This window comes from Gasterosteus aculeatus, chromosome 2, assembly GCF_964276395.1.
Source record: "Gasterosteus aculeatus chromosome 2, fGasAcu3.hap1.1, whole genome shotgun sequence".
NCBI lineage: Eukaryota > Metazoa > Chordata > Actinopteri > Perciformes > Gasterosteidae > Gasterosteus > Gasterosteus aculeatus.
This window is the reverse complement of record NC_135689.1, coordinates 17412898-17431327: the sequence shown is the minus strand read 5'-3', so window position 1 is coordinate 17431327 and position 18430 is coordinate 17412898. Positions and strand designations below refer to the sequence as shown.

The window sequence follows — 18430 nt, the reverse complement described above, 5'->3', positions numbered from 1 at the left end:
ACCCGCTGCGAGCGGTGTCGGAAAATGTGCCGGCGTCCTTCATATATGAGGCGTGCGTTTGAGCAGATTGGGGACTTTTATTTATATATATATATATATGCATTTTTTTTTTTTTTAAGCCCCGATGTTTAAACAGACGTTGAAAGGAGGCCGTTGTCGTCCTTGGAATACGCAGCTAGGCACCGTAAATACAAATACACCATGTGCTCTGTGTGCCGCCACACAAACAACTTTTTAACGTTCGTATCCGCCCAGTCAGTCACCAGAATTGGATTCTCTTTCTTTTTCATCCTCGCGCGGCGCTTCCCGTGAGATGTGAACACGATTTACTAATTGGCCGCCCGAAACACAACGCCGCGCAGATACGCCAATACTTTGTACTCAGGCAGAATACACGTCGAGGGGGCGCGCGTAGGACAAACAGTGCCTCACATGTGCAGCCAAAGCCATTAAGGAGCGCACAGAACGGAAGCATCAGTCTAACTCGAGATGCACGGCGGCGAGGCGATAAAGGCGTCTTGCTTATCGCCCTTCCGGGCTTCACCAGAGGCCTTTTTGTAGTTGCCGTTGTGTTTTGTGTCCCTTCCATTTTTCCAATCCCTCCCCCTTTCATGTCGCCGCCTCTCCCTTGTCTCGCTAAGCCGGGCGGCGTGGTCCACGAGCCCGGGGGCCCCTGTGTTCCGTACGCCTCGGGAGATTAAAAATAATGGGCACAGCCATTAATTAAGCAACTAATCTCACTGTTTGCGTGTTGTCACATTTCCCCGCTCACAGATGCGTAGCGAACTACTGAAGATGTTTGCTCCCACGCGCGCATTTAAAATGCCTCCGCCGCACGCGGGACCCGTTAACAGCAACCCGGCACGCGGCTGGTCGGGCCGTGTAAGGGGGGACGCCGCTTTTTCCGCTCGCTCCAGCTAAGAAAACAACCCCCCCCGCACACACACATTTCTCTCTCTACATTTATTTTTGTAAGCGGCTCAGTTATTATTGTTGATTCAAGACCTCACCGTCAATTTGTTGTAGCATGTGGTCAGAGCTTTAGCTTTTTTTTGCCGCGGCTCAGCCAATTTTCTGCTCCAAGCGCCTTTAATAAGCCGCGCGGCGCTATCAGGAGGCTGTGGCGCTCCTGATGAAGGCCATTTATTTCAAATTAAAGGGGAGTTCCTTATCTGCGGAGGCCTCAAACGCCCAGGGAGAGATAGCGGTGGCGAGCTTTGTGGTCGTGCGGGCTGTGTTGTTAATGCGATGAGAGAAAAAGGAGGAGAGGAGACGGGGGGGTTGTGAGTCGGAGAGAAGACAGGAGACAAGTTGGGGGAAAAAGGCAAGACGCGCCGTTGGAGGTGTTCGGTGGGGGCGATCTGAGTGATCTCATCAGTTTTCATCGTTTTAAAACTTCTTGTGAGAGCCCCCCCCCCCCAATGAACGCTTCGTTCCTCCTCCGTCGCCATTTTATCTCCCTTAATTCCTTCATGTGTCTCTGTTCATTTTCCTCTTTAACCTCCGTCCCCCCCCCGGGCTCAGAAAAAAATCCCCTGCATCCATGAGGCCGAGGATAAAATGTGGGCGCGGATACGGACGCGCTGTAATTGAAAGGCGGGGTCAGCCAATCAAAGCCTAAAAGACCCTTTAATAAGGCTTTCAATTATATCTGCTGTTAAATGCTCCTCACAGAGAGCGCACGCGGAGGGGATCAACATTCAAGCTTCCACGTTCGTTGCTGTACTACACTGTGTGTGTGTGTGTGTGTGTGTGTGTGTGTGTGTGTGTGTGTGTGTGTGTGTGTGTGTGTGTGTGTGTGGGCGGACATAACTGGCTCGTCTCTGCTCCGATCAGTCAGAGTCCATTACGGCGAGGCGCGCAGCCAGCGAGCCTGTCATAGTTAACAATCGCGCCGATAGACCGGCAAAGACCAATTATAACACAGCCCACATAGCGAATTAAGCACGGCTCGTTCAGCCACTCGGAGCACACTTTTCAACTGTACTTGATCACGCCGATCCTACGCACACAATTAAGTGCGATTTAGCGCTAATTGTGCGATTGGAGAGAGAGACACGTACCAAACACGCCGTTCAACCGGTTGCAGAGGGCGAGGCTGGTAATTGTTTTCCGTCTTGGGTTTGCCTTAATTAGTCGTGTGTGTGTGTGTGTGTGTGTGTGTGTGTGTGTGTGTCTTTTCAATTTTTATTTTGTCCAGGTACGGCTTAAGGCAAGCATGAGGTCTGAGGCAGCTGTGAAACACACACACACACACAGAGGTGGCCATTCTCTAATATGTATTCATTTAGAGAGCTAAAAAAATGTTTTTCTTAAATAGTCATTTTTGAGTGCAAGCTGCGTCAACAGCCGCTTATTTACACGTTAAACCCGTTACGGCGCAACGTTATCGTCCCTTTGGGGAAGCAGTGAGAAGCCGTGAGAAAGAGGGGATTGAACATTATTTTGAACATATATATATTCACCTGAATAATTCCATCCCTGTTTGTGCGTTCCACAGGTCTCGCAGCACCGACCCGGTGTGCCTGGGCCTGCAGGCTCAGATCTTATCCTGCTACAGGGACAACCGAGACCAGACTCTCAGGTGTTCGGACCTGGCCAAAGAATACATGCGGTGTATCGACGCCGCAAAGAAGGTGAGCGCTTCTTGCCCGGCTCATATCTTAATTACGAGGGTCGCTAAAGCCACATCAAAGGCATCTTTCAGATAGGTGTATAGTAATTGTAGTAATGCTAATGACATTTGATCCGATTGTACTTCACATGGCCCTTCAAAGGAGCAGGGGGGAGCTTAACAATCCACAGTATTGTCTTTTGAAGTTTTCCACAGAGAGCGCTGATATCAGGCACCACACTGTCTGACGTAAAAGAAAGAAATTCAATACTTCTCATGTGCTCGCGATTATTCGGGCGGGGGAGGAGAGAGGGGGGAGGGGAGGGGATTAATAAGGCACAAAAAATCTGATTGATCGGATTTTGAGTGCTGTCACTTTAGGTTTTAACACAAAGAGAAGTCTCGTCATTAGGAGCGGCTTTCAGGGTGAGTGCCTGATGTAAAAGTGTGAAAGCCGAGTTCTTCAGCGCTGCCACACTTGTTTTCCTGCTTATGTTGGGAACGACACAAAGGCACACCCAGTTCGGGTTGCTGTGGCATCCTCAGTCCTCAGTAGTTTTAAAAGCTTTGCTTTCGGTTCTAATTTTAGGTTGTTTACAGACACACAAGCATTTAAAGTAACAGGGAAAGACAAAAAAACAAAATGCGTTCCTCAGAAAAAATTGAGCAGTAAAACTAAACCTTTTCCTAGACAACATTCGGTTTGAACCGGCTGAAACCAGAATTGGAGAAAAATCAGAATCAGATGATGTCTGCAGTCTCACCACGAGCGTTTAGCGCATCTTGCTCTGTGGCGTCAAGTGTTCTTATGTGACCCCGAGGATGCTATTATATGATCCAGATGATATAATCCACATGTTTTTAATTATATATAAATAATTCAGGGACATGAAACTCAGCGTTTCCAGGCAGACAGTGTTGTCACGCTATATGAGCTAACTAATATATGCTGTCATCAACGTCAAAAGATAGGAGGTGATCGGAAAAGAACTGAATGTGACGAATATCATTAATAATTTAATTTAAAAGGATTGTGAAAAGAAACACAGCTTTATATTTTTTATTTATCTCCAACCATTTTGGAACTTGGATTAAAACCATACCTTAGTATGTTTCATACTGTGTTTAGCTTGGAGTCATTTTGCTTTTAAAACCCTTTTTTTCCTGTATCACTCAAAAGGGAAAACTACGCAGTAAAATTAAAATATGTAAATTCAGTTTTGCAAGCCATTGTAAATATTCACCAAACGGTAATATTAGTTTGAATCGACTTTGTTGGGTTGAGCTGCCGTTCTCACAGCTCTGCAGCTCCATAGATGCAGTAATAAGCTGCATGGCCTTTTATGGGTGTTTTCTGCAGCCGTGTTAATTTGGTTGATGTGGTTTTGTCTTCATTATTATAAGTCAAGGAATCACTTTTTAGCTTTTTTTTTTATTTTTTATTTTTACCCGCGGTGATGCCAAGTTACAAAAACACTCTCAGAAAAGTCTCGCCTTTGTACTTTAGCTCTCAGCATCCCACATTCCTCAAATGGATCAGCTGCTTTATTATTCACAAGCAAAGACGAGCTCCTCTCCTCAAGTATGTGCATCACTGCAGCAGATTTAAGTCCCGAATTCACCAAAATGTTCAGGAGAAAAGATGAAGATGTGCGCGGGGGGGGAAGAGGGGGCAGAGTACTGTAAACTCGCCCTCCCAAAGTTTGTACAGTAGAGGCATCGCTCACATCTCCCCCCCCGGCTTCCCCCCCCGGCGTGCAGCAATACAGCATGTGATCATCAGCTCGCTGCAACCTGATTCCTCCGCTCTTATCCTGGTGCATTGTGTGTGTGTGTGAGAGTGTGTGTGTGTTTGGGGGGGGCTGCCTGTACGTGTGTGCACTTTCAATTGCTGTAGTCTGGTATGAAACCCATGCAGATAAAAACAGACTTTTATATACGCACAGCTAAGTCTACGTTTGTTTTATTTTCCTATGAGATGTCAAATATCGTGTGTGTGTGTGTGTGTGTGTGTGTGTGTGTGTGTGTGTGTGTGTGTGTGTGTGTGTGTGTGTGTGTGTGTGTGTGTGTGTGTGTGTGTGTGTGTGTGTGTGTGTGTGTGTGTGTGAGAGAGAGAGATCATCATCATATTAGCTAGGGTGAGATAACGAGGAGTGAAGACTCTTTGAAGGCTGTCTTTAAAAGAGCACAGTAGCTCATACACAATGTGTGTGTGTGTGTGTGTGTGTGTGTGTGTGTGTGTGTGTGTGTGAATAATTCTACATTGCAGTCTGCTTTAACCTACACATCAAAGTCTTTCCTGCTGATTGGCCCCTGAAGCGTCTCCCTGGCTTTCGCCCAAGACGAAAGTTCATAAAGTTCTTCCATTATGTGTCTTTAGAGGCTGTCATCATTTGGTCATCACATGCGACTTGTGGGGGGTTCTGTGGTGGACACTTGTGTACTAAGGCCTGACATGTTGTGGGGGGAAAACGGAACTCGTCATGTTCAACACACAATGTTGGAAAAGGCCAATGAACCATAATTATCAATTACATTTCTAATTATGGTACCATTGACAAACTACTCGTTACATTTGACGGAGTGCATTTAAGTCCACAAAGAAACACACACGCGCACACACACACACATAACAATATAATTATTTTTACTTAAATCTGTGGTTCTTCTTTGTTATACTTAAACAAGTGCATCATAAACAAAGACATTGGTCTTTGATTCTGGGGAAAATTTGTTTTCATTTTATTTTTTTCTTCCGTATTACAAACTACTTATTCCTCTAAAAAATCCTTCTCCGACTGCTCATTTGATTCATCAAAAATAAGCAGCAAACTGAAAGCTCCTGATGGGAGGAATGTCCTTTCATTCCAGCGCTGCTTAAATGAGCGAGCGGCGACTTCACTGCGACTCCACACGCTCCACTTTTTCATTGTTTCTGTCTTTCCGGACCCGACAGAAGCGGCCGCGACGTGTTTTGATCAGTGTCCCAGCGGGTCAGCGGACGGGCCTGCGTCTCAGATGCCTCCCCGCTGGGGTCACGCGGCCGTCTTTTTTATGCGCGCGCTTGTGTACGTACGTGCGCGCGTGTGTCTGATGGCAAACGAGGGGAGGATCCCACAGAGAACAGACAGCTTCTAGTCATTATCCTCTGGGACGCTACGTGCGACTCAAACGCCCCGTCCAGACGCTCGGTTGGGTTTCTCGGCCATTTATGTGCACGCTCGGATGCGAGCGCGTCCACTGACTAGATTCGGCTGTCGTTTATCGACACTCAGAGAATTGGCTCACAGTGAAGAGAGGGAAACAATGACAGAGACATAAAAGGTGACCTGGAAAGGATGGAGGAAACACCTGATCGGAGAGGAGACGGAGCAGGTGAAGTAAATACAGGCACCAAAAATAAAAAGCTAAAGAGATGGAGGGAAACGAATGCTGCACACGGCCTCTGCAGATCAGACTTCGTGGAGCAGAGAGTTCGGGGTCTGGTTTTTTAAAGTTGTAAATTGTATTTAGTGAGGCTCACACACACACACGCACACGCCTACACGTGTATCCCATGCCTGCTGTGGAGCACACACACGCCAGGCTTTGGGGTCTGATACCAAGGGAGTTACTGGTAAAGTTAAAAGAGAGGAAGAAAGAATGGAGCCAACCGAGAGAAATATGCAGGGAAGCAGCCGCGTGATTGATAAAGAGATTTTAAAATGTCTCCATCTAACAGCGGTGAGGCTGAATAGTCAACTATTCACCGTTGCCAAGATCAAAGAATAGGCCTTCATTTATTGGTCCGAGCCCACCAGCGGAGTCTGGACCCATTTGGAATTCCTCAGCAACACTCTAAATCAGATAGGGGAGGCGTGTGGGAAGTTGTTTACGGCTTCTCTGTCTGTCTGTCTGTCTCCAGTTTGCTGTAATGTTCAATGGGGACAATTGAATTAGGGCCTGCTAATGATTGCTAGCTCTCGCCGCTCCAATGTCAACGCAACGTAGGTTGTAGATTAGATTCTAGATTGATGACCAGCACTAGAGGTAAGAGGAAAAGGGAGTAGGGGGGACTTGCTAGTGACAGTCCCAGGGACATGGACTGACCCCCTCATTCATTCACCAGTGCATCGACATGGACTGTCCCCCTCATTCATTCACCAGTGCATTGACATGGACTGTCCCTCTCATTCATTCACCAGTGCACCGACATGGACTGTCCCCCTCATTCATTCACCAGTGCATTGACATGGACTGTCCCCCTCATTCATTAACCAGTGCATTGACATGGACTGTCCCTCTCATTCATTCACAGCTTTTAGTTCCCCTTTCTTGTGCTTCGCTACAGACTGTCCAGCTGTTGACAGACAGTCCACCACAGGCCCCTCAGCAGCTTTATCAAGTGCTGAGTTAAGAGCTGTACTCGCATGAAGAAAAAATACTACCCAGTTCCACGTTTGTTTTTTTCTTCTTTGCTGCTTTCATTCAAATGTTGGCTCAGTAGGCAGAACAAAAGCGGCCGCTGAGTGATTGTCTTTGACGGTTCTCTGACGCCCGTGGTATCGACGGATGTTGTGCTTTGCAATTATGTGTCCCTCTCATTTGTGTAAGTGTGGAGGCGGGGAACTTGCATTTGAGCAGGGCAGCTCTGCAGTCAATGCAGGGGAGCTTTCCTGAGGCCCTCCGAGGGATGGATCAGAATTCTCTGTTCTCGGAATGGCCAGGATATTAGGACATATTGTCCAGGAGCGCGTGTGCTGTGGCCCAGGCGCGCTGTAGTGGGCCGGGAGGATTCCCGCTGGACGGCACAGCAGAAGATAAGGGAAGAGGGAAAATAGTTTCATCAAGTTGTGATAAGCCTACTCTCAGAGGAAGAGCCTGTTGCCGTAGTGATAATAAATCTATCTGTGGCCCATCTGAATGCAAACCGACGCTCACGTAGCCAGTAAATCACAGCGGTGTAAAACTTCCCATCGATTTTTCTCTCTACCTGAGTTTCTTTGTTGATGGAACGGGGGGTCACGCCGCTGCAAAGATCACCGCGGCTCAGCTGCTCGCCGGCAGATCAAAATGTAGACAAACAAACTGAAGCTCTGAAGAACTAAAAGCGCACACGCTGTAGATAAGATGTAGAAAGCGTTAGGTAGGCGTGCGAGATGGAAGGCCGATAAGAAATGAACGGATATTTCTCCAGAAACACTGGACATAGAGAGAGGAAAAAAGAGTAATGGAAGCACTAAAGCGTGACAGGAGAGCACAGGAGGAGAGGAGAGGATTCGGTCCTGAGGTGAAGGCTCAGATTAAACGTCCACGGGCAGAAAGAAGCTGGACATCAGTTTATGTGAAACAAGTGATGGCGCGGACCTGCTGCTGCAGGCCGCATGAAGGGGAATAAATGAGTATGAGCTAAGGGAAAAGGAGAGGTGGACCTTATGATTAGCACTGATATGGCAGAGCTGAAAAGACATTACGAGAAAATCAACGAGAGGAATCAATGCGAGGACGGGAGAGGAGAAAAATAGAAAGGGGGGTGAGGGGAAGAAAAGCATTTTCGAAGGAGATGACAGGCGGGTGATGTGTTAGGAAGTGCCATGTGAGAGAAAGACTTCGCTAGAGGGATACTTTGGGGGGGGGGGGGCTGCACAAGTGAGAGGATGGTGGGGGTAAAGGGCAAGTATCGGGAGGTAAAAAGGCGAGCTGGGCGCACGGCGTGAAGGGACGGTTAGTGGTCATGGAAGACGGGTTAGAGATGGACGGTGGATGAGAAGATGCAGAGGGAGGAATAGATGGTGGGCCCCTCAGCAGTCAGCACTAATGAAGAAGAATGAGCGTTTTCAGCTGCTCGCTAGACCCGCTACTGACCACACACACACACACACACTTTCACTGACGCACTCCTCTGTTTTTGACACAAAATTCATGAAGCGAAGAAAGAGTCAAACCCCACGTTCACTTCATTGGTATGCATGAATAAATATTACAAAGTGTCTTGTAGCTTTCTTTAATCCGGGCCTAATTAAGGAACATTTTCCCCCAGTTTTTGTATTTGTTCGGAGAGAACGCGTCTCAGATTAAACACTCATCCGTGGGGGTTTCACACCACGCTTCTGAATTAGAGTAGGTTGCTTTAATTGGGGCTAAAGTCTTGCAGCGATTTTTATATCTACTTTCAAAGTGCAGAACTTTTCCACAAAGTTGACGTACCGCGGCGCAGATAGCCCTTTTTTCTCCTCGTACGTTCTATTTGTGGCTGCGCTGTAACGCAGCGTTTTCTTCCTGCCCACTGGAGGAAAACACGAACGACAATCTCGAATCTTAACAAATTGTCGCGTGTCAGTTCGTCGCTGCTGCAAAGGCGTTGAATCGATTCTCAAACGGTAACGTTGGCTCTCTTCTGCTCTCACCTGTTTGTGCCTCATTAGCTGCGACTGGCTTCAGGCAAGACAAAGAAAACGCTTCAACAAATAATCTTTGATTTTTTTCCAGTTGAGGAACTTCAGACCTGCCAAGACACAGCAGTGCAAAGGCTGAGTGTGGTGAAGACGGTCTGCTGACTGTGTTGGATGCTCGGAAGTGGAAAAGTGCCAATGATGCTGTGGTTTTATTTGCTTAATTTTTACAGAATGTTATGCAGATGTCTGGAAGTGGCGAAATGGGTCAACGCGACGTGCTCATGCCGACGCGTGCGCCTTCACGCCTGCGCTGGGCGTACTGGCGCTCTTGCAGTGATAGACTGTAGTGGAGTTGTTATAGAGCTTATTTTCTGCAGGAATCTAAAATCCCAGTGGTTGTTACTCGGGGGTTTCTGGGCATGGTGGTTCCGGGCCAGAAGGTCAGGGCCCCCTTAATGGTTTCCCCGAGCGATCTGACCCGAACCTGAAATGAGTTTGACACCCCGGCCCTCCTTATGTTTGACTGTTTTTCAAAATGAACATTATTCTGTATTTAAGAGGAATTGCAACTGAAGATAGACCACAAAGTCATGTTTACTGAGGGAATCAATCAGGAGAGGAGTCGTACTTCCATCCAATCATACTTCATTTTGCAACCGGAGGAGTCGCCTCCTGCTGGTCAGTAAAGAGAGTGCATGCTTTAAGGCTTCAGAACCCAAGGCGGGCAGTTTGGTGTTGACTTTTCCTTTTTTTTTGTATCTGTCAATTTAGTTTTTCTGCTTCCTTCTAAACTCACACCTTTCATCTCGCGGCTTCGTCTGTCTTTTCTCTTCCCCATGTGTCGAGTCTCTTTGTCTCCTCCTGTTTCTCCTCTCTTCCCTCTCTCCACCGCCGTCCTCATTTCTCTCTCCCTGCTCTGCAGTTGACTTATTGATTTCATTTTCATACTGTTGGCAGTTGTTCCCGCTGTCATCAACCATCAGCGTTGCATTGATCATTGCACAGGCGATCACAACCAATCACCGGCGAGCGCCATTATCTGTTCTTTCTTTTGTTGCTCGTCTGTCTAGTGTGCACTCGGTGGGCTTTATTTTACAATCCAGCCGTCCAGGATTCTGGTGAAATAACAGTGCATTGAAGTATTTAAGTGTTGAATATGCCGCCTTCTTTTATTCACTGTTTAGTCTTGTGGGGGGAAGAAGCCGAAGCTTTGGCGGCATAACAACCCTTTCATAAGACCTGCTCACTAGCAGAGAGATTTTGACAATGAGCGCGCTCACCGCCGCCACTCTGCACGCTCCAGCCGCTGTTGTGTTACACGTGGAGCCCGCACCCCCCCCCGCCCACCTCCACCTCCCCCGCCGTGTTTTACTCTCGCCGTCTTTTGTTGCGCGGCAGTGTTCGATCGAAAAAGGCACATCAAGCCACATCTAGAGCCTCCGCTTCATCCTTTATCAGCCTCGTGGCCCCCGGTGGCCCTCTGACACCTCAAAGCTTTCAAAACGAGCGACTGGGAACTGGTGAGGGGGGTGGGGGGGGGGGGGTGAGAATCGAGGGTTCTCTCAATTGCCTCCTGAGGGAGGCATTCTCAGCAGCTTTTGTGCACCTCGCTGACCTTTCTGAGCGCCGCCGCAGCCGCCAGCTCGCGCCACAACCCCCCCCCCCCCCTCCCTCCCTCTTTCCACGTTCTCCGGCGGGGGGTCCCAATATTAATTCAACAAAACCCTGTATTGTGTGTCGCTGAAAGCCACCTCGGCTGCATAAGCAATTGACACGCTCAGTTGTTGTTGTTGTGTTTTTTTTCACCGGCCGCGTTCCACACCAATATTCTGGTGGGCATTTTATCGCCCCCCTCCTCCCCCCCCCCCCACGGCCCGCTCAGAAAGAGATTTTGTGGAGCCGAGACCACCAGCTGGGATAAGAGAGGACAGCAGCGGGCTTTTAGGTGGCTTTTTCACTGGCTTTCTATTTTTTCCAGTGGCTCAAAGCAGCCCACAACATTATTGGAACAGTCCACTTTAAACCGGCGTCCCTTTTGTGTCCCGCTGTCACTCAATGCGTCGGACCACCGCGCCTCCTCGCTCTCTTTATGAGTCGAGGTCTGCCTCTCCTTTGTGTTCGCGCTCCAAATCGCCCCATGTATTCCCAGAGAGATCCATATTTTTTCCCCCCCGTTCCCTCGTGTCTTTTTCTAACTAAATGGAGGGCATTGTGTCATTGTTATTTCTCAGAGCTGAGTTTACTGTCGTGAGAAACTTTAAAATTGCTTTTTTATTTTTATTTTACAAAAGGCAGATGCGTACTTGCATTGCACAAAAACAATAATTCATTTAAGTGTAATTTGCATAATAAAAACCTTTCCCCTACAAAGCCCAGGCCTCAGGGATTCTGCATCTGCTAAGCCCACCGGCTGTGTGGTGAGTCCAGTGACCGGTGCTTTAACCACTACGGTACTTCTGCTTATCATCACTCCTCAGTAATACAACTCAGACCCCACACTCATGCATGTGTTGTACATGTAGCACTAGTGCTGCTTTGAGCTAACGGCTAATGTCAGCATGCTTACACCCCCGCAGTGACAACCTAAAGCTTTAGACAGAATGACCTTTAACCTCTCCTGCTGCATTGATCACCACATTCACCAACCTATTTCAGTGTGTTGAGCGTTCACGTTGATGGGTTTGTGGACTCTCTTGTGGGTTCCCGAAGTGCTCCCAGATGCTCGATGACCGACGTGAATTTGGAGACGTTGAACCACATTGCAGCCGGTTGAAAAGACGCTGAAATGAGGTGTTACACCGTCAGGCCTGATTTCAACCAGGTTTCAGCGTTGGAATCCCGGCTGGTGCTCACTGGGTCACGTCGTACTGATTTCTCAGTCTCCGCCAGCGTTACGGGTCTCTCCGATGGCCCTTCCTCTGCCTGCGCCGGCTCTTTATACTGAAACATCTCCGCGACTTACTGGGGGGCGTAATAGTCTCACGACACAACGAATCGATAATTACATTTGTTGCCAACTTTTCTACTAATAAAAAAAAAAGGGGTTGAGATAGTGCGATTCGTCCAACCAGAGGCAAGAGTCCAGATTTCGGCTGTGCCGTGAGGCCTGCACAAACGCCTCCTCTTGAGTAAGTTCATCTTCACTCTATAGACCTGAAACTTTCCATGCTCACTGGCCGCACACTGGGCGCAGCCTTTTTTCGCCTGGCGCCTCCATGTTTTATAGGACATGGGGCTGCTGTGTGTTGTGCGTTGGGCCGGTCAACGTCGTCCAGGTGACCACTTTAATTTAGGATGGCAACTTTTCCCATTGAAGTCAGGTATGGATCGATGATGAGTTTTTAGGAGGCCAAGCTGGTAGTGGGAATCTCATGGGTTCCCTAAACAAAAGCCAATGGGATTTTCCCATCTAGTCTGAAGGAAAGGCCTCTAAAGGCCGTGTTGCTTCTCATCACTCGTAGCATAAGAATTTGCAGCTCGTCATGTGTTGATTTTAATTGAAAGCCCCTGGGCTTTGGACTTACTGATTTTTATGAAAAAATAATGAACGTATAAATTGGTAATGAAGTTCTGCTTTAGTTTCGAAGAGAGAAGTATCTTGTTTGCCTGAAATAAACTTCTCCTCCTCGCCCTCCATCCTCCATCCTTCAGCAGTAGAGTGGTCAGGCCCATCAACCACAGAGCCTCAACCCATCACCCGGGAGCCCCAACGGCCTGTCAGTCATCACATTAAATGGATTTCCAATTGAGTCAAGGCTCCCCGGCTGCGTCAGGCCGGATGGAGAACAGGCAGACGGCTGCAGCTCCTCTAGCTCTCCTGACGTTTGTTGTTCTTTTATTTATTTTTTTAAATGTATCTCCTACTGAGTTTGGCCGCTGTTCTCCCTCCTGTTCTCTCCCCCACTACCTTCCCCCCCTCTCTCTCTCTCTCTCCCTCTCTCTCTCTCTCTCTCTCTCTCCAATCTGCTGGCCGAGTTAAACGAAAATGTGCTCGTTGTAAAAGGCCAGATAGCCGATGCGCTATCTGGGAGGCAGCGTGGTGTGAGACTTCTTAGTGCGGGTCTGCTTGAACTCAGGACGGATCTTTAATTAGAGCCACAGGTGGAAAATCCATTAGTTTGTTGGCGGGCTGAGTTGTGCGTTGGTACCAGTTTTTTTTTTTTTGTTTACAGTAAAGGTGTTTACAGAACCTGACGCGGTACTAAAGACTTTTGCTGAGGTCTGTTGCACTGACCAGGTTGTATTCTCATTTAGTGTCAGTGAAAGACTTTAAACTTCATCAGGGACACAGCGATAAGCGAATAAGCAATAATGTTTCACACAGGCTTCCTGCTTCTCAAATGGGCTTTGCAAAGTGTTTCATAATTTGGAATTCAAGATCTGGATTTGGGAAAGATGGATGAATTGAAGGAGTAAATCCAGATTACTTTCCAGATGAAAATACTTATTTGCTGCTCTCCTTTTGAGAGGAGCAGAGCTGATTATCTTGGTCGTCTGAAAGGATGTTTGTCGTTGCTCACTCTCCATGTCCGTCATGTTATTCTCTATCTTATTAAATGCTGCTGAATCTCTGCCATTCTTCTTCAGTCAACGTGTGCATTGCTTGTTGTTATATTCATATGTTGGTATTTATAGGTACGAACCTGCCTGAACTTCACCTCAGACCACGTTGCTTTGCACTTTAATATTATCTATTTAACAGTCAAAACCTGTATTGGTGAGTTTGAACTTTTCCAAAAGCAAATATAAACCAGTTGCTCAGATTCCCAGCTTAAATGTGAGCAACTGGTTTAACATTTATAAGCTTTTTACTGGTTTAATTTGAGTAGTTCTTTGCTGACGTGCTTTTCCTCCTTTTGATCCCATGCAAGCGTGTGTGTGGATCCTCACGTTTTACAAATGATTGTGTTTTAGTCATCAATGCTCTTTTTCTTTTTCTCAGTTTAAGCTTTAAATAATAACTCTGCTTTCTTTATTCTGTGAAGCCAGATAGTTTATATGGTCGATCTATATAGTTTGGTTTAGTTCTATGCTTTTTATCTTGACACTTACAAGCACAGTGACACATCAATCCCTAAGTGGGAATCGTACCGGCGACATCGTGACCATTGTGATTCTCAAACGGCGTCATGTCCGGGCAGCGAGGTTATATTCATCCAATTTTAGCGTTTTTTCTTTCCAAAGAAGAAAGGTATGTTCTTTGGGACATTGTTGTAAATGTAAACACCTACTGATTGCACTTGGTTTAGTGCGGAATGAAGCCGGAGGGGGAATGGAGGAGAGGAGGTGACGGGGCAGAAGAACGAGGGGTGAAGGAGAGGAAATCAGAGGCGTGAGGTGAGCGGACTGGAGAGGAGATCCTTATTGATCACTCTGCTCTGTGAGTCTCTCTGTGGTTTTAATGGTTTGAATTTCACAGCTGGGGGGAACTGCTCGGTGCTAGGAGCAGATACCATCCCCCCCCCCCCCCCACCCCCTCCCCCACACACACACACACACAGGTCATTCAGCTCGGTGCATCAGTCCACACGGTTCAATTCAGGACTAGCTGGTCATCCAGGAACAGCCTCTAAAGCAGAGCTGGGCTTCATCGATTTTCTCACTGGGACATTGAAGCAAATTGTTGAAGTATCAAACCGTGGATTAGTAATAGATCCAGCTATTGATTAACATTGATTGAAATGTTTTTCTTAAAACGTAATGATAAATATAGTCACAGTTCAAATATCTGTGTGTGAGTGAGTGAAGACCTTTGAAAGTATTCAGTAGAAACATGGCCAGTATTGAGAGGTATAAACAAGGCTGATATTATTTTGGTAAAAATGTTGCTTTTCCTTTTGATTAATTCTGCATACAAGAAATAACGATAATCTAAACGGGATGAAATAGCTGTATCGACGACCTTCTCAAGATAAGGTTGTCTGAAAAAGCACCCGTTTTTTGAGATGATACATGCAAAGTGCTTTTCAAATATTACTTCAACATTTTGAGACATCAAGGCGAAATCAAAGAGTTTTTATAAAATATGGATTGACTTAAGGAGATCGAGGAGAGTTGTTTCAGATTTGTTTTCACTCAGTTGAAAGTTTGGGGACACCGGGGGTCTGCTACCTGTTCCGTCCAAAGAGCAGTTTTGTCCTGTTTTCTACCAAATAACATTTTTCTGGTGCCAAAAAACACATATGACATTGCAACTTTATAAAGTATTAAATATAGTTTTATTTATTGAAAATATATAGTTGGTGGGGCTTTGGCTCTCAGCAGCCTGCTTCCTGTGCAACAAGCACGTTGACGTCTCGTAGCTGAATGAAGAGCCGTATATTCACTGTGTGTTCCAGTATCTGAGAAATTTATCTTGAGCAAATGCTACGTGCTTGGGGGGTCAGATGGTGATCTGCCACCGGCAGGGAAAAAGGCTCCAGACAGCGACGTCATGTGACGTGACGCACGTTCACAATCACATGCCGCAATGCTGATGTTTACCCTCTTTACCATCCTACTTTAGTCTGTTATCAGAGATCAGGTATCAGATCATTATTGAAAGTAATGGACAATGTAAAAAATGTGACCTGATGATGGTGCAGATAAAAAGTCAGAGAATTCCCAAAGTTATGACAACTTTCTGTTCCAGAGGGGACATGAATGTGCAGCAAATGCCACGGCCAACTTTGCAATGGAGTTGTTGAGACAATTAATTCCAAACGGAAAATGTCAAACTCATAATGCCGCTGGAAGAAAAGTCAGGGGATCATCAGTCATGACTATGTGTCATCCGGGGACCATTAATGTCTGCACAAACTTTCATGGCAACTCATCCAATATCTGTAGAGGAATTCCTCTCCGTTCCAAAGTGTCGGACCCCCTTACGGCTCCTCTGGCCCGGCTGCTATCGCACAATAACAGTACAGGACAGTAGTGTCTCTCCTGAAAGAAATAAGTAACTTCTGCTCTATTAGAAGAATACTGTCTCTGAATAAATGATAAATGATACATTCTTAAGATTTAATACTGCGTGTGCGTATATATATATATATATATATATATATATATAAACGTACCTTTCTTTAGCAGTAGAGTATGACGCCTTCTTTTATTCACTTTTTGAAAGTTGATTCTTTCCTGGTTAATCAGCTTCTCCAATCACATCTAGCAGCCATTGTTTCAGATTACATCTCTTAGAAAACATAAGCATTCATTAATAAGGCTTCAGAGAGTTTAGTTACCTTTTCATTGAAGGCAATCGTCCACTTTTAAGCCCCCATCGTTATCTCAATGAGACCATCTCACTAACAAGGCATATCACAAGCTTCCATTGATCATTGAGAATAGGCGCGCGTGGTGTCAAAGCTTTGCTCCAATTGGCCAATAATCACCTCGTCTTGACAGATTTTTTACGGCGTTAATAGATTTTCGCCATTTCACGGGCGAAGCCCCCTCGCGGTGTTTGAGAAGAGGTTGCCCACCGTGGCTCGGAACCCCCGGTGTCAGACCTCTTGTGTTCTCTCCGGGTGATGAAGGTGCTCGCGTTTCGAGGACCTCATTGATCCTCGAGTTGAAAGATGGAGGTCGCGCTGCTCGGATCAATTGCGCAGAGCCGTTTTCAAGTCAGCGGGCTTCGGCTCTCTTGGAGGTCATTACATCTCCCGCACACGGACTGAACTCCGGCCTGCTCACAGAGCACGGATGAAAGTTTACCTGAATTACCAGGGGTTTGGGGGATGATATCATGCAAAAAAACATCATGTCGGGCCACATCGGCAGCGTGAGCGGCCCTTTGCGACTGTTGCTGGGTAACGTTTTGATCTGCAGCCGCCGCCTATTTCAGAATAAAAGCAGGAGGAGAAAAACGAGAGCGAGCTTTTTGAAACCAAGACACAACATGTTTACTCCTTTTTAATAATAATCAGGAACACTTTTGCCGGGAACATCTGTGTGTGATTACTGTGGGATGAAAACTAAACAACTGTGAAATACGACATTAATCATTAAATGGCACTCGAACACACTTTGGATTTGAAAGCCATTCTGCATTCCATTAAAATAAGCCCAGTGAAAGTGTTATCTTCTAAACCCCAAACTCAAAAAAATATAGATCCCTTTTTTTCAACACATTTCTACTTTTAACCGAGACAATTACAGGACGGGGGACTGAGCGCCGGGCCGCTCGCTGTGTGCGGTTAGAGAGCGTGACAGAGAAGAAGAAACTGGACTTAACGCAACATATTTCTCCCAAGTTATCAATAATAACAACAATTTGAATGTCCATGCCCAAACTTCTAGTTCATTGGTTAAAGAAGACCAAAACGTTCAAATGATGTCAAGTGGAACAGTCTTATAAAAATGTAACAACAAAGCCTGCATGAACTCTGAGGGTTACAGGGTTAAGGAACCAAGAGGCAAATTGTCATCATGTACTTGCAATTTGTCGCAGCATGAAAAAGCCTCTGAAGAAGCGACATCGGGAGGAGTAACCTCAGTCGGCGGGTTCGCTCCTCTCCATGGCTGAGATAATCCCCGTTATTAGCAGCGCTGACCTTTCACTTGTGCCCGGTCAAGGCTGTGAAAGGATGCACAGAACCCGCCTGTCCTTGTTCCTAAGAGCATCTCAAAGGTCCGAGGGGGCGACCAGAGTGCACACGGACTAATTCTCTGTTCTTTTCTTCCCCTCTTTTCTTTTTCTCCTCTTAGAACCTGCTGGTCAACCACGGATGAAGAGTGGAAGGAGAAGGCCAGAGCAGTTATCTGAGGCTTTTACTTTGGCACCACGGGCGGCACTTGCCACCTTCCTGCTTTGAATTACGAGAGAGCGGATTTGCTTTCGGCATGGCTTGTTTTACAAACATTCTCATCATGGTATTTATCTGCGGTATCATCCGGTGACGGATGCGCCGTTGTTCTGCACTGCTACATTTTACAGGGAAGCTTTTGAAGGAGTGACGCGTATGCTCATTAGATTTGTGGTGCGCTTTTATTTTACTCCTTCAGGAGTAAGTATTTATAGGGTTTGTGTTTGTTTTTGAGCGTCATGGTTTTTGTATTTTCTGAAGAAGGCAGGAGTAAAAGCTCAGGTCATCCCGGCCGTGGCTTAAATGCATCACACCTGTAATGTATGATTTCATTAAATCATTCATATCCTGCGACAATCTTGTTTTTGTCTTCACATTTGTACTTCTTCCCGACCAATCAAGCAGAGTTTTTTTCATTCCCAAGCTAAGATCATCCAATTTTAAGTGATTAATTGTGATGAATTGTTTTTTTCTCATTGAGGGAGAGGGGAGTTCAGGCATCTTTTTTGTAATGTACGAAGAAGAGCGGGGCATTAACATGAAGAGCTGTGACACTGAAGAAACCTACAAACAGAGCGAGGCCAAAGCCAGTTAAAGAAAAGCATGAGTTGTTTTTTCTCCTCTGTAATGCTGCACCAATGAATTCTGACACCGCG

At 46.4% G+C, this 18430-nt stretch overlaps 1 protein-coding gene across 2 annotated transcripts in view; it reads left to right on the top strand.

Annotated features, from left to right (window-relative positions):
- LOC120829428 (MICOS complex subunit mic25a) overlaps nt 1–18131 on the top strand; it is a 49040-nt gene extending 30909 nt beyond the window's left edge. For both annotated transcript variants that reach the window (XM_040193507.2, XM_078085522.1), the window contains 2 exons: nt 2501–2636; nt 17677–18131. In XM_040193507.2, coding sequence (XP_040049441.2) covers nt 2501–2636; nt 17677–17700 — 160 coding nt within the window. In that variant the 3' untranslated portion in view covers nt 17701–18131. The remainder of the gene's footprint in view (nt 1–2500; nt 2637–17676) is intronic.
- The last annotated feature ends 299 nt before the right edge of the window (nt 18132–18430 follow it).